The 14,565-nt window shown below is 37.9% G+C and overlaps 1 protein-coding gene across 1 annotated transcript in view; it reads left to right on the top strand.

The window, feature by feature from the left end:
• Positions 1-13,918, top strand: part of CNTN1 (contactin 1) — a 261,980-nt gene extending 248,062 nt beyond the window's left edge. Inside the window, exon 24 of the mRNA XM_074870366.1 lies at positions 11,332-13,918. Within this exon, the coding sequence (XP_074726467.1) occupies positions 11,332-11,411 (80 nt within the window). The 3' untranslated portion in view covers positions 11,412-13,918. The remainder of the gene's footprint in view (positions 1-11,331) is intronic.
• Positions 13,919-14,565: the final 647 nt, after the last annotated feature.

Here is a 14,565-nt window from a genome sequence, read left to right on the forward strand (position 1 = left end):
AAAATGTTTAAAGAAAAGAAGAAAAATAAATTTTGGTTCACTGTGCAGTCAGAAATACCTTTTTTAAAATTCAGCAAGGTTTTGATTGCTACTGTTTCGGTAGGATCATCAATTCATCAATGAATTAAAGGTCAGACATTCAAATTCAGTTTGGCTGAATATACTTCTCCATTAATTTATCCATTTGTTGAGATATATTATATAGTTACTTTCAGTTTTTTTATTACACCAAAAGAAGAACACTATACCCCTTCCCTTTTTTGAAACAAAGTGTGTGGTATTTTATATTCATTGTATTCTACCATTAGAAGAAGATGGAAAAAATCCAATAGATCATTATTTAACTCTGTTATTCTTAAATGCAGCAACATAACAAAAAAGAATATCACAGAAAAAATCACATAGCTCATAGAGTGAATGCCAAGATTAGTATTTTGCTTTAATAGTGTAATCCCTTTGATGCATAATGATTTAATTTAATACAAATGCATATTTTGCTTTCACCTCTTGGTAGGATATTTAACTACTGAACTATATTTATACAGTATTTTTAATTGCTTTGAGAAATCAAAGCCAGACAAGTAGTGTTTAGAGTGATTTAAAGTAATCTTTGGAAGACTCATCTCATTAATTTTTTCCCCTTAATAATCTAGACAGGATTGCAGACGTGATCACAGGGGTGAAGGAATGAAGAAAGGAATACTTTTTAGTCGTGACAATTCTTACGTGTTTTAATTTTCAGTGGCAAGATGTGGAATTGCCTTATTCAAATCCTTGTGGTATTTTTCAGTTCAGCAGTTAACAATCTATCGTACTTTTTTTATGAGTGCCTTGGAGTGGTGGCGTACTCATACCTCTCAGTTTTATGCACCTAACCCAGCCAGACTCCTTTTCTTCTTAGCAAGGAGAGTGATTCAGAAGACCGAGGTTAGACGTCTGCTGTAACACACCTTTTGATGAAACCTCTCTCTTAAGAGAACAAAACGCAGTGATTCTCTGACAAAGGCAGCAGTGATAGTTTTCCAGTTACTTCAGTGACAAAGTCTGAGGAACTTCAGAAGCAGTCTTTGGTAGTAAGGAAGGTGCACCGCTCTTTAGTTTAGTATTAAGGAAATATCACAGAGTAGTTCCTTTAATACACACCAAGGTTTAGTGTGGTGGAGAGGGGCAATCTAACAGAAGCACATAATTGTATAAAGAGCAGTTACAAAGATGATGAATCCAAAGTCTTAGTAATGGCAGATGGTACAATATAGGGCAGTGGCTAGAAATTGCAATTTGGAAGGTTCAGACTGGACATTAGGAAAACCTTCACCCAGAGGATAGTGCAGCACTGCAACAGGTTACATAGAGAAGCTGTGCAGTTTTCATCTTTGGAGATTTCAGTGACTCAGCTAGGCGAAGCTGCAGCTGATGACATAGAGTGTTGGCGACAGTCCTGATATAAGCGGGAGGTCAGACTAGACAGCCCCAGAGGTACAACCAGGTACAACCACGCATTTTGTGCTCCTGCAAACTCTGTGACTTCCAGACTTCAGATCCACTGACAGTACATTAAATGATAAATGCTTCATTAGAAGTACAGTCTGTACTGTGATTATTTGGCAGGTTTGTATTCATGTATAAATAGATTTATTTGTTACTACACAGTATAAAGGATAGATAAAATCACATGTTCGCTAACTTGAACTTATCTTTTAAGTGCCAGTGACCATACCAAATATGTATTTTTGCCCTCTTTATATATATAGGTAGATTTAGATGTATTAAATAGTGCATCTTACTACATACCAAAATGCTCCATGCTCTTTTCAGAATATTTGAAGGACTTCAGTGTCAAAATGTTCTTGCCTTTGAAGTGCCATATATTTTACTTCTACTGTATTCCAAAGCCTGTTCATAGAAGCAAGAGATGGAGAGTTGACAACAGAGTTCTTAGAAGTAATCACTGGAAGAGTGCTACCTGGTCTGTCTTCTGTGGCTGTTCAACACAATATATTAAGCCAGTGGGAAGGGAAAGAGGAATATTACTTCTGTCAAAGAGGAATGTCAGAAGGATCTTTCATCTAAGTTCATGTGAATGTTTCAGAGTATCAGATTTGGTGCTTATGACTCTGGCTGTAGAGAGGCTGAAGTAAGAACTTTATCAGGAGCGAAATTCTCACAGAAGATCAATTTGAAAATTTCTTCTCCAGAAGCATGAAAATCTGCTTGATTTTTTTGCTTTTTCAACTCCTGGTGTTTCTAAATCAAGGCTGCGAGCCCTTTTAGAAGGTGTATTTTAGAAAAATCCATCTTCCTGGGCTCAGTACAGGATCAACTAAGTAAAAGGCTACTTAAACTGTATTGTACGTCAGGCAATATTTAGATGATATAGCATAAACATTAAAAGACATAATGATCCTTTCTGTGCTTAAATTCTGTAAATCAACATTATTTTCTAATACTGCCGAGCAGAAGTGAAATGTAGAATTTAATGTAGCAGTATAAGTCACTCATCTGAACAGATGAGCAGCTGTTTAAAGCTGGGTTTAGGCACTGCTGGCTCATTTAGATATTATCTGTAAAAAAATGTTTCCTTTATTTATTTCCACATGAGCAGATTTTGAATCCCTCTCCATAAAACAAGTATTTAATTAATTTCTAAGTTGTTATTTTCTATAATAATAGAACCCAGTGATGGGTTGTTTCAAATCTGTTTCTGACATTACACAGTATGAAGGTAAAATCTTTACCTGGCTTTAAAGGAAGTGCTTGCACTCAGTCACAATGGCTGTTAGTACTTCTATATCAGGACACTAATATGTAAAATTATGTGCTCAGCTGGAGGGGAATGCGGTACTAATCACAGCCTTTTCTGCATGTACCTACAAAGTCCTCACAATCCAAAAATTACTTTGTTAGAAAGCCAAATGAAGTTGCCAACAAATGTATCAAACTAGGAACAATTTCTACGCTAACACCCTGCTCTTCGTTTTTTGTGTGTTCTTGCTAGTTTCTCCCTTCATCTGTTTCTCCTTTTATTTTACCTTTGTTTGGAACTGGGCAAATTGGAGCATTCTCAGTAGAGGTTTTGTATTAACCAGTGTACCTTTTCTCTGGTTTATGCAGCCTATGCGGCCCTCTAAGTTGCTTTATCCTGCCTATTCCTCTCTGTGTTCTTTACCAGAGATCCTGCTACCTACCTACTTTGTAAAATTGTATTGATCTTTTTGGTTTAACAGTACCCAATTCTTCAAAGTATATCCTTATCAATAAAAAACTACATTATTCTGCTCTGGAGAGGCACATGCTAGGCCAGTTGTTTGCTTTCTTCCTTTCTGCAGTAACTTTCAGGCTGCGTTTTGGCAGCACTGCCTGCCTTCCGCTTTACCTCCCTCTTTCTCGAGGGCTGCACAGTGATGGGACTTACCTATACATGAAGACTGTGTAGCACATGGCCAGTTTCATGAGCCCTGCACTGTGCTGTGCATGCTGTGCAAGTCTTATCGTGTGCTGCGAAGGGATGTTGGCCTCTCCCTGCCATGAAGCAAGCACTGTCATCCAGCCTGTTGAGATTGGGCACTTCTACTCTTGTAGAACCTGAGGGCATCTTTCTTCATCTTCTTATGTGTAAGCCAGCTTCCAGGCTGAAAGATGAAGATTTTTAAGACAGGCTTTTAATGTACCTCAGTATTTATATGTGCCACATTTCTTCCCAAGAACACAGAAATTCCAAAATTATAGTATTTTTCCCATTAATTCACCATAATTTTGCACCTGAAGAGTTTCTACTGTTCACCCATTGTAACGTGTGGTTGTTTAAATGTGAACTGTTCACAAGTGAAAAGGAGTGGGATGAATTTATTTGTAAAAAACATTCCCAAATCCCTATTTTCTTGAACAAGAAGGCATAGGTTCCTCACTCAGAAATTCCCAGACCTGCCATCTGGCCAGTGAAGATCTGTCCTTTTTCTTCTTTTCAGGGTTATGATGAAACTTCCTCTTCTGTCCTCCCATTTTTTTCCTGAAAAATTAGCCCTTTTTGATGAAAAAACTGTCAATGACCCTCTCAGAGGATTATCTAATTCCTCTGAATTACTATCAACCATAATTTCTGAGGCAATGCAGAATACATTTGTGTGGAAACACTCATGGCCAAGTGTTTTGACACACCAGACAATCAGTGTAATCACAGATAAACTTTTCTATAGGGGCGAGCTACCAAAACTCTCCCCAAGCTCCTCCTGCTGCTTCAGCAGGCAGTTTCCAGCAGTGAACACCTCGTCCTAGCTGAGTACATGATTCAGCCTTACCTGGCCTGGCAGTACTCCTGGTGCTGCTGGTGAGCCAGTTTGTCTGGCGTGACTGCTCACAAGTGGAGAGACAGAGCAGGTGTTGAGAGGTATGACAAGCCTTTAAGTCATATAAGCGATCCTGAAACTCACAAAATTCATGTGAAGTACAACTACAACTCTTGCCTGGGTCACAGGAGAGGACCTGCTCAGTTGTTCTTGCTATTTTTTGTTGAGTATAGTGCTTTAAAGGAGTACATTTAAAAAATACTACCTGTGATCTTCTACTTAACACTCCATGCAAAAGAATCTGTAATGAACATTAATATATGTGAAGGGGAAGAGGTATCTGAGAAATAATCTACATTTATTGACATTTAAGTAATAGCCCACCTGCTGAAAATTATTGCATTTTTCCCAGAGTCCAAGGCATCTTTTCATTTTGACAGCCCAGGTCTGTAGTGAGGCCAGAGTCAATGGAAAAGAAGCCCCTGCTGCTGCCTGCTGACACTACCAACATGCCTGGTGCCACTGCCAAAATAAAACAAAATGTTTACTTGGCTCTGGCATATGGATTTTCAAGTAGGAGAAGACCGACTAACACCATGAGGTGGACAAAGCACCCAGACCATCAGCAACACTTCAAAAATGTTTTTAATGTTCTCTCTCTTTTTCTTATAATAGTTTTAAAGCTGTTCCTCAGATGTACAGCAAACCTTAACACAGAACAAAGCATGGGCAGATGCACTGACAGCATTATTTCCATTCTATACATCTACTCTGCTACAAAACAGTAATTCACACGGTTGTGAATTACTCCATAGTGCCTTTCTTGAAAGGTTTATGACACAGGCAAGAGGAAAATTTCCTTGTGCCCTAACAAAGATATTCCTAGACAAGAGAAAATTGGACCCATGACTTAGTAATGATGCCAGTGATGCAAGATAAGCATATTCTAATTAGTTCAGTTATTTTCCATTTACCATGAACAGGGATAGCACAATTTAAATCATAACAGCTGATACTACTTATTTCTTTTGCAGTAGTCTTTCATGAAGGCAGTATTTCCAGCTGGGACAAGTGGAGTTTCTTTTCAGAAGCCAGTTGACAGAAATACAAACCCACCCACTTCTTCTAGTTTAGTTTAACATGAAGAAATTACATTTCCTCCCTTCCTTCTTTTCTGTTCTACCTGGGTAAATATGAAAACACTCAGAAAACAGATACTAATGAAGCCTAATAGATGCTAAAGAAACCAACAAACGGAGCAGGCAAAAATGCCTTTTGCTTTTTCAGGTTGCCTAATTTTATCCCAGTGAAGTGGACAAGCTTAGTTAGAAGCAAGGAGAAACAGAATATGAGAAGGCTTTGCGTTTACCTTTCTTAAAGTAAAAAGGAGAGATATAAAATCAGACGCCCATGATGGAAAATTAGTCCTTGGATCCTGGACCAAAAGGAGAATATTATTTACAGGAAAATGGGTAGGAGTTTGGACATTCTTTCAGAAAAAAAATAATCTATTTTGCAAAACAAACACAAAGGCAGACTCATTTCTTAACAAGTTACAGAATTTATGTTACAAACTTAAATCCTTTATGAATCATATAAAATACCGGGCCTGGTAAGAAAAAATTCTCTTTTCCTTACTCTTACTAAATGTATGCTAACTTGTATCATGAAAAAATGTGTTGCAGCGACTGTGTCATTCAGATAGCCAGTCTGCATCTACCTGAATAATTTGTGCAGCACAAGAGAAGTGGATCTGTAGAGAGAAACAGCGGTGTTGAGGCTCCAGCTCCACACTGTATGCTTGTGTCAGGTTTTACATTGCACTGCCTCTAATCCGGTCCTGCACTGCCTATCCAAGACAGCTCCACACTGCCAAATAAACCCCAACAAAGGGGACGGCTGAGAAACTCACTTTAAAAACACACTCCTGGGACTAGAATAGTTTTGTAGACATCCCCCTCGATGTTCAGTACCTGGAAACTAAGAGAAGTGATGTTATTTAATAAAAATTAATTCTTGAAAAATCTTTCCTGACAACAAAAGCAGAGAAAGAGTTTTGCCATAACAGGATCAGCTCATGATTAGCCAAGGAATAGCTTGTAGTTTGTGTATGTTGGCAGGGCAAACACTTTTCCACTCAGAAAGAGAACTTATTCATGTATGACAGCTTCACAGATGACCAGTAACTAATTTCCTGTTTCACAGATCTGATGAAAGTAAGATTTCTAAACAGGCATCGAGATTTTTTTTTACAAGCTAGTATAAGAAGATACTGATGTTGGGAAAAGGGCCAAAAATGTCATATCGTAAAGATAAGTAACATTTAAAGAAAATAATGACATATTTTTACTAACAAATTGTTACAAAGGCTTGGGAAATACATCAAAGTCTGAACTGTTTTAATGCCTGTTTTATTTAGGCATTAAATTGATTTAATTTCTTTTGAGTGTAGTTGGAAGACTGCATACTGTTCAAGATATCAGTAAAATCTAGGATGTCCATTCAAAAGTGTAGAAAATTTCATCCTAGACTTTATGTGATTGAGATGTCAACACAGAATTTAAAATACGAATAGAAAGCTGTGGATTAATGGGACTTTACCAGGAGTTCCTGTGATATATAAAGATCTTCCTGAAGGAAAACCTGTCCAGCAGTTGTTCTCTTCATCTACTCAGCCACTTGTGAGAAAGGCTGCTGAGAATAGGAGACAGGGAAAAAGTTAGGTCAACTGCACGCATCCTATACAATTTGTTGTTGATGTTAAGCTACATTCTGAGTATATGTTTCTGTAGATACTTTAGTCCTAGACTTAAAAATATCAACTACAGGAATTCTATAGCAGACAGTAGTAAGGCCTCCATGGGAACTACTGCAAGATTTCACAGCTTTTGCTTGGGGCTGTTGGAAAAGAAACCAATTAAAGGTGTAGATTTCATTGTTTATTTGAAAGAAATGAGGACTCCTGATATGAAGTCCACACATGGTGTGTTAGATCGTATGATTGTGGTTAGGTCCTATGATACTGATTTGGTTTTGGCCTTGACTTTGATGACTGTAGTTTGCAATTGCATGCACACTGGATATGCAAGATGCTGGTTCAGAGGAGAGATCACATTATAACACTGAGGAGACAGTGAATCTTTACATGCTAAATATATCCAGCCCATACCTGGCCAGGCCTCAGAAGGAGCTATTTAATAATCCTTCTGTTTTAGTTTACATTCACATGTTTATTTGTACACATTCATTAAGTCCTTATCTGGCATTTCTCTAGTTTTTAAAGATTGTTAAAACTGACAGATCACAATTGCATTACTGCACAGAATTAAATCTTGTAGTCTGTACTCGGGCTTACATTAATTTCCATTCATGAGCTGCAGGAGTGTACTGGCTGTCATGCACTGGTGAATGGTTTCCTAAAGTATGGTTCCTGACATGTGGGTCAGTAATCTGACAAGAAAAAAGAAGACATGATCTGTTTAATGTGCATTTCTCCTCCTAATGTTCCATTAATGTGCTGTCTAAGGGTAGGATTTGCTTCATTGCGAAAGCTGTTATACATATCTCTGCAACAGTGCCTAAGTGTTGTAAGGAACTGCTGTAATGGGGTGAATTGGTATTAATTCTGGAACCAGTGAGCACATCTCAGGGGAAGATTTATTGTTCCTTTCTCTTTGTAGAGTAGCTACATGCAAATAGAGGTTTCCTCATACTTGCTCATCATTCAACTTCACTTAGCAAACTTTTTTTCATGTTTTCCTTCATTAGAAGCATTCAAAATATGAGTTTAGCTGTGTCTTTCCAACTGTATTATCCTGTCCTGACAAAGGCAGAATATTTTCTGTGGATAGTCTTAAATATGAAATCTGAATTTTTTTTTTCTATGGCTATTATTCATTCACTGAAAACCACTGCTTTGATATTTAGGGATAAAGACTACAGAAAAGATTAATGTGTCTCATAAATCACTAAAAAGTACAGATAAATATACCTCCGTACTTTCACAGTTGCCAAAATGTGCAGTTGTTATGTATGAGAACATATTTGAACATCTATTCATGTTCATCTTAAGCATAAAATTCCTCTGTTTATGGATACTTACAAAAACAATCTTCCAATATTTTCCTTCATTTTATCTTTCACTGAGGTGGATATACTGCTTCCTATGGAAAAATGTGCTATTCATAGAAATGTACTTTTTACAGCTGAATTGAGCTGACAAATAAAGATTGGTAGGTCTCTTGTCTTGGTTTTCCAGGTGCTTGGATATCTTGACTTCAGAAAGCATCCCTACAACAGTAGGGGAAAAGGTGAAAAAAGGTGGAGTTTAGTATGGGGGACAGGGAAGAGAGTGGCACTGCAGAAAGACTTGATTTGAGTGAGGACCAGAGTCAGGAGGAGTAGGGTGGTGGACCTAGAAAGAAGAGAGACAATAAGAGGAATACAACTGAAATTGAAAATAAATTCTGTGGGGAAAGCTCTAAAATTCTGGTTTCATGGCAGATGTTGTGGACTTTCTCCCTGGTGAGAAAATGGAGAAACCAGGATCAGGTAAAAATACTTGTTTCCACCTTCTGTAGTAGAAACAGGAGGGGAAATAGTTCTCCATCTTGGAGGCTGTCTTCTGAATATATCCATGGTGGGGTCTGCACAGAGCTTCATCCATGTGTCAGGAGACACTGCCTTTCAGATCTGCCTTTCTAATAGCGCTTAAATTCACTGCTGAAAGCCAACTGCAAACAAGTCAGGCCCTCTGTTTACTGGTGGCTTGTGGTCCCCTTTTTGTTAAATGATTTGCTAGGTGACAAGTTGTACATGTGCATATGAACACCTGTCATGTGCCATTTGGTCACCTCACGAGCATACTAGCATACTTCTGTTCCTGGGACAGGGAGGGCGCACACTCCTCTAACACCTTCTCTAGAGAGAGAGCTCCTGGATGGAAGATATCCCAGCTCTCTCCAGTGATCTGTATGTACCGTATATCCGGTGGAATGTGATAGTTCCCACCGTACCAATGCTCAGGATTTAATTGGGAAGTACTGTTGTGAGGAAAGAAGACCAAGCGCTCTAGTTTGAGGTATGCTCCCAACTGGCTTTCCAAACAATTGCCTGAAAACTGTCGTTGTTCGGAGTGGGGCTGTTTAAAGCCAAATTAGGAGAGGGGATAGTGCTATGAACATGGAGAACTGTAGATGAAGGCTCAATTAAATGACTCTGCAAAGAGGACAAGCTCTGCCCAGTACAAAAATTAAGACTGTATGTGTTCACCCTTAGTTAAGACTTGTTTGGGGGATAAAACTTTAATCTTGGAATTTCAAATAGTATGTGTGATACATCAGAGGAGATGCTGATCTGTAGGACATCAAACCCACAGTGTATTGAAACATACTGTGAAAAACCTATCAGAAAAAATCCCTGTGATTATGTATGTAGGAACCACAAGTGGCTAAATACTATCACTTTCATATATCCATACCTAACTGATGAGCTGGTGAACTGGAGTTTTCTGATTTGGACTTAGTCCACAAACTTTATAAAAAATGTTTTTTGTTATCAATCAATTTCATTTCCATCTAGTTTCCTTACTTTCTGCTTCTTGTGGGTAGGAAGTACTGTAGGAAACAAATACTTGAAGGTAACTTACAGGTGTTTATTTGGCCAAATTCTCACTTCATACCAGCATTTTTTTCCCCTTTGGAATCTTGTGTTGCTGACTTAAAATGCTGCTAACGTAAATGCATGCTAACTTAAAATTAATGAAGCACCTTATTAATAGGAGGTTTGAGATAGACACAAAATGAATAACTAAGCTCTTTATTTAACCTGAAAGATGCAGAAACTTCTGAGGCAGACATGTAAAACCTATAGATATGTCTTTCTAGGAGCTTGCATGGTGCTGGACTAGATGATGTGATTTACTTGTCCTTGCAAGAGGTCCGATGAGAAAATGTGAATTCTCTTTTGGGACTTTAAATTCTATGAAAGAATACTTGAAATTCGTCATACTGTACTTTTTGTTACATAAAATGGGTCTGTCTGCTGAAATCTGTGCTGTTTGTTTCGTGTGTTACCTTTTCAGTACGGTCTTTCCTCACTCAGAAGAACATTTGCTGAAGAGCAGTCCAGTGGGACGGTTCCAGCAGCTCCTCAGGGCTGTCACCACCAGGTGTAGGCACTTCTGTCCTTAGTCTGTGTTCAACAGCAAGACGAGCAGTAAACTGGGTCCCACGCTGTCCACCTACACGCTACTGTCCTGACCTAGACGAGCCCTCTCTGGGGTGAAAGAATAGCCCATTCTCCAGCTTGTTCAGCTCATCTCCAAGACTGACAGCCAGGCACAGTTTGGCAGGGTTATTTTCTTATGTAGATGCTTCTTAACAGGGAGCTGGACCATGGCAACACAAGCCATTTAACATAATAGCAATTCTTACGCTGGTTTGCCAGAGCAAGTCATGTAAAGTTTGTAAGCTGTCAATATTTTTTGTCTTAAAGTATTTGTTTAAGAAAGACCCTTGTGACTTTAACAGGCATAAATGCCACACTGCTAGAAGTCAGCCATCTGGACTTTGTAATCTGGCAGGTAAACAAATGGACCAGGCTCTTTGACATGTCTCAGATTATTGCTGATCATATGAACATTAACATTTCCAAAGGTGTCTCTTTGCTTTGTCACATTTCAAAGACTCCATTAATTTTGTTTTCACATGTTTAAATATTTATTTTGACCTTTTACCTCCTGTTATAACCTCCTGGCTTGTTGGACCAGCCAAATCAAAATACACTGATGTGTTCTGAATGGCCTTGCTGCTTGTATAAACATGCTGCATAAACAGCTCTTGCAGAACAAGAGAGCCAGTCCTCCGCTGTACTGTAGCAAGTCTCTTTGTTTCAGATTCTCCATACAGGTAGGGGCTGTGCTGAGATACGCTAGCTGTTCTTCAGCTTTTGTACCCCACATTCTTGCTCACATCCAGGTTTGTTCCCCTCCGCCACGAGTAATGCTGAAGTACGACCAACACCCTGTTGTTATCTGTTTGATGCACAGGTGCTGCCGCTGGAGTACCGACTCTGCTCCTGGTCCTGGCGGTGCCTGCCCTGGGTGTTCTCGCCTGCTCGGGATTCTGAATGTAGCTGGATTTACCTTGTCCTCCGCCTAACACAAAGGACTCCCTTTGAAGATGAGGACCGCGACTCTCTTTGATTCCTGTGGCACCATCCTAAGCCAAATAAGTTACACTTTAAAATAAATTACCCTACCGATTTCCTATGAACTTTAAGAGGACTGAGGCATCCAGGAACTCCTTCATGAAGTAAATCAACTTTTGAGAGGCTGAGAAATATTTTTAACTTGTTCCAATATGCCTTATAAAACACTTATGCTGATCTGTGACAGTTGCATGATTCGGTCCAATGGGGCAAGTTTCAGTGTTAAAACCCAATAACATAGGCTGTACAGTGAAAGTAAAATCACCATACGTAGGTGCTTTAACTTGAATAACAAATTGTGAAATATAATAGAGATTGAAATGTTGATTGTATGTGATAAATGTAAGAGTACTACGTCTGTCTGTACTATCCTCTATGTTTTGTGTACTGCATATTTTTGAATGGCCCCATCATCATTTATTGGGATTACTGGTTTTTAGAGAGACAGTCAAAGCAAAAACATTTCATTTTTTTAGAGCTATATTTCTTGAGGCTATTGGATAGAATTTGAAGGACTTGAAGTAGAAGTCAGTGACATGGGTTTTTTTATGTTAAATATGTTCAGAACACCCAAGCTGTGCATAGCACGCTCATCTTAAAGGAATTTACCTGTGCTTCAATGACACGAGATTTACCATATTCTTTTCTTAAAACAATTCTGTTGAAAAATTCCGTTGTGGTCATTGTTGCTGATTTTAGGAGTCAAATGTCCATTTTCAGGGAAGCAGCGTAATGTATTGGTTTTGATTTGGTGTTATTACTATGACTATTATTAAGGTAGCAATATAACACTTAGGAGTTTGGAGATGGAGTCCATGTTAAGATCAGCCAAGTGGACCATGAAATGGTAGGAAAGGTATGTTATTTTTTAAAGTGAAAAGATTTAAAATATAAAAAAAAAGAGATATACAATAAATGGCAAAAACAGAGTAGCACAGTAAAAAAATTATTATATTTACATTTTTATGCTGCAGATGCCAGGTGTTACCTTCCTGTAGTGAAGGCATACATTTGGGAGAATTATATGCTTTTTCAAGAACTTGATGTTATTCTAATGTTCATAGTGTTGTAAATAAGAGTTTTAAAGTTCTGAGACTGTTTCCCTATTTGATAGAGTACTGAATGATCCAACTGTGTGTTAATACATGAAAGTCAGATCCCAACTGTTAGTTGAAGCTAATGTTTACTATGGCCTTTGCTAAATGGGAACTCTATTAGAGATAGAGAATGTTTTTGTTCTGACTGTGTCTAGAGTGTTTCAGTGTTGGGTTTTTTGTTGGTTTGTTTGGGTTTTTTTAAGTTGTTAAAGAAATGCACATTACTTTCATTTTCCATGTGTGCTGGGAATTAGTTTGAGGGTGAATGTTGAAGAAACACAGTGATATTGAATCAGCTGGCTCAAGTAATAGTGCAATGTCTGATGCTTCAAGAATTATAAGCTTTGAATCATATTTTATTAGCACAACCTTGCTAGCTACTTAGAAATAGATTTTATCTTTTTAGAACTGATACTGTAGAGGTCCATAATAATAATATTTACATGAAACAAGAATAGGTCTATTAATAATTTACACCCCCTTCTTTTATTTGTATAATTTTGTACTATATATTTACATGTAAAAGTGTAGTCTTCATTAAGAAATATCAATAATACTGGTTTTGTTTCATTTTAACTATTTGTTACAAGATGAAAATTTTTTAAATAGGTGAGAGTGATAACTTCCCTACAGAGGAATGTCAAAGTGTCAAACACTACTGAGTTTCATAAATTGTGTAATTATTTGAAAGAGAAATGATCTGTCTTCATACGTAAGAAACTAACATGCTGTAAGCCTTCTGTACAAAAAAAAAAAAATTGTGTTTTGTTGTGTTTCATTTGGTTTGGTTCTTTTGCAGTACGACTCATTTTTATATAATCTACAACCACAACTAAATCTTTTGCCAAATGCATGATTGCCTTTTACTTTTCTAATACATGGTGTAAAAAGCAAAACTGTTTAGCTTTTTCATGGAAACGACCTGGGAAGGAAAGCCACTTCTTTTTTTTTAAATCGGCAGCATAGTTGAGGTAGGTCTCACATACTGATCAGATAGTTGGAAATTTTTCTGTTTCACATAATTGTGTAAATTTGACTGGGACCTTCAGTTTCAAATTGTTGTCAAGAAAAACTAACTAATGTATCATCTGCTTTAAAATGCAAGGTTCTTAATTAAAGTTTATATAGATAGACATATTTGCTGTTTCTTTATATTTCAGGAAAATTGATATTACTATTATTTGATACTGATGAATATTGAACTGTTTTTTTAGTTACTTTTTATCTTTTTTTTCAAATGAGTAGAGCAGGACCGTGCTTTGTCCTTTTTATGAATGAAAAGTAAATTACAATTAAATAAATGTATTAATGTTACTCAAAATATAATAACTGTCTTTTGAATTGGAGCTTCCTAATTTCAGAACAGTGATGTGTTCATCTGTGACAGTAAAGGTGTGGATGGAATGAGGTCCTTGTATCCCTGTCCTGCCTTCTTGTGAATTTTGCTGGAGTTAGAGAGCTTTTGTGGGATAAGGGTGGCTTAAGGAGCTTTTGTGGGATTAGGGTGGCTATTTTGCTTTGATTATTAGTGATATAGGTAGAAAGATTTTTCCTAACATCAGTAACAGAGAGCCTGCTGAGAGCTTTTCATCATTTTTGGAAACAAGAGTTAAGGGAGCATAGTATTTTTTCTGGTAACATTTTCTGCTCCAGTAGATACATGTCATGGTTTAACACCAGCCAGCAACTAAGCCGCTGTACTGGGTGTGGCTGAGCCGGAATTGGTTTTCCCCTGTAGCAGCCCTCATGGTGCTGTGTTTTATGTTGGGAGCTGAAAGGGTGTTGATAGCACCCTGGTGTTGTGGCTACTGCTGAGTGGTGCTTACACAGCACCAAGGCTCTTTCCAACATTTTACTCCCCCAGTGGTGGGCAAGATCTTGGGAGGGGACACAACCAGGACAGCTGACCCGAACTGACCAAAGGGATATTCCATACCATATGACGTCTGCTCAAGTATAAAGCTGGGAAAAGGGAG

Source organism: Strix uralensis, chromosome 5, assembly GCF_047716275.1.
Source record: "Strix uralensis isolate ZFMK-TIS-50842 chromosome 5, bStrUra1, whole genome shotgun sequence".
Classification (NCBI taxonomy): Eukaryota; Metazoa; Chordata; class Aves; order Strigiformes; family Strigidae; genus Strix; species Strix uralensis.